The sequence below is a fragment of the Rhagoletis zephyria genome, unplaced genomic scaffold (assembly GCF_001687245.7).
Source record: "Rhagoletis zephyria isolate East Lansing unplaced genomic scaffold, Rhagoletis_zephyria_1.1 Rzeph_scaffold_65169, whole genome shotgun sequence".
NCBI lineage: Eukaryota > Metazoa > Arthropoda > Insecta > Diptera > Tephritidae > Rhagoletis > Rhagoletis zephyria.
Genome location: NW_016222220.1, coordinates 1 through 1,464, shown reverse-complemented (window position 1 = coordinate 1,464; position 1,464 = coordinate 1). Strand labels below are relative to the sequence as shown.

The 1,464-nt window shown below is 42.7% G+C and overlaps 1 protein-coding gene across 1 annotated transcript; it reads right to left on the bottom strand.

The window, feature by feature from the left end:
* Positions 1 to 646: 646 nt before the first annotated feature.
* LOC108356783 (uncharacterized) lies at positions 647 to 1,173 on the bottom strand (the record flags this gene model as incomplete). The annotated part of the gene is made up of 2 exons (XM_017607887.1): positions 1,115 to 1,173; positions 647 to 1,080 (listed from the first exon to the last, which is right to left on the bottom strand). Coding segments are annotated over exons 1-2 (493 nt in total), but the record flags the coding sequence as incomplete, so codon positions are not given.
* Positions 1,174 to 1,464: the final 291 nt, after the last annotated feature.

Sequence of the window (1,464 nt, the reverse complement as noted above, 5' to 3'; positions counted from 1 at the left end):
TAGTTTTTATGCATACGGCTTAACATTTCCGGTAGGAAGCAGAAGGTCAATATGTATAAATAAAAAGCTTTATCAGGGGAACGTGTTATATTTTCATCGTAATGAAATGTTGCCGTTTATTGCATGTGATCTGATGCCGGANAAAAAGCTTTATCAGGGGAACGTGTTATATTTTCATCGTAATGAAATGTTGCCGTTTATTGCATGTGATCTGATGCCGGAGTCAATTTATAGGTTCTCGTAGGTAGCTCGTTCTCGAAGTCATCAGTGGTGAAGTGTTTTACACAGATGACGCTGGTTCGGGCGTTGAAATCCATTGGTCTCCGGCAGAACTGGATCCACTTTTCCACCAACTCAATGTCAGCCGGAAAAGTAAAAAAACTGCACCCAGGTCCTTTGGCACTAACACTAGCACAATTAATCACTGCACACCTCATTTTTTTCTTTAATTTATAACTTTTTTATAAGTTTTCACAAAAAACAATACAACGCTCAAAATCTTTCCAATTTGTAAATTTGTAAAGTTGAAATAACCAAAAATGTCACGAACCAGAAAACGTAAACAAAAGTATTGTGTGACGTCAGCGAATGGGTGGATGCTGTCAAATCGACGAAGAGAGGGTTAGCGGTCCGCGAATGGCGCGACCTTTATTTTCTGGATCGTGCATGTGATCTAGGGTCAGATACTCTTCCAAGACTTTGGTGTACGTTTGCTGCAGTTCAGGTTTCCTTTCGATGCTCCGCTCGATACTGAGGTACTGTTGTTGAGCTGCAGGTCGTGAGTGTCCAAGTGCAATCGTGTCTGGGAGGGTAGCTTTGAAGGGGAGTTTTACTACGTAACGACCGTCATCTCTGCGAACTGTGGACCTTTCGTAGAGGTTTTCGCAAAATACGTCGTCGTCGGTGAGAGTCGTGGTTGATGGAACTTCCTCCTGTTCCCAGAACTTCTTGAGTAGATCGTTCAGAGTGTCTGTCGAGTTCTCAATTACCTGGGTCGTGAATGATGAGACGTGCTCTGTTACTGGGCCACTCAAAATCCACCCAAATATTGAATTTTGCGCTATTAAACTTCCACCGACATTGCTTTGNATTTTGCGCTATTAAACTTCCACCGACATTGGTTTTTAGGCCTGGAGGTAGCACTTGGGGGATGACATCACTTCCTAATACCATGTCTATTCGAGCTGGAGTAAAACAGTTAGGGTCTGCTAGAGGGAGAGATGAGTATTCTTGCAGTTCAATGTATGTAACTTTGAACGATGGCAAGAAATGAGTGAGTTGCGGAAGGATTATCGCGTTTGTGGTTATGTTCATGGTTTTATCGGCTGAACAAATGGTAATAGCGCAGATTTTGTTCACTTTTTGTATCACGAGGCCACCCACTCCCATAATTTCATAACTAGTGGCCTTTGTCAGGAGGCCAAGCAGTTTTTGTGTGCGGGATGCAATGAACGTTTTCTGAGA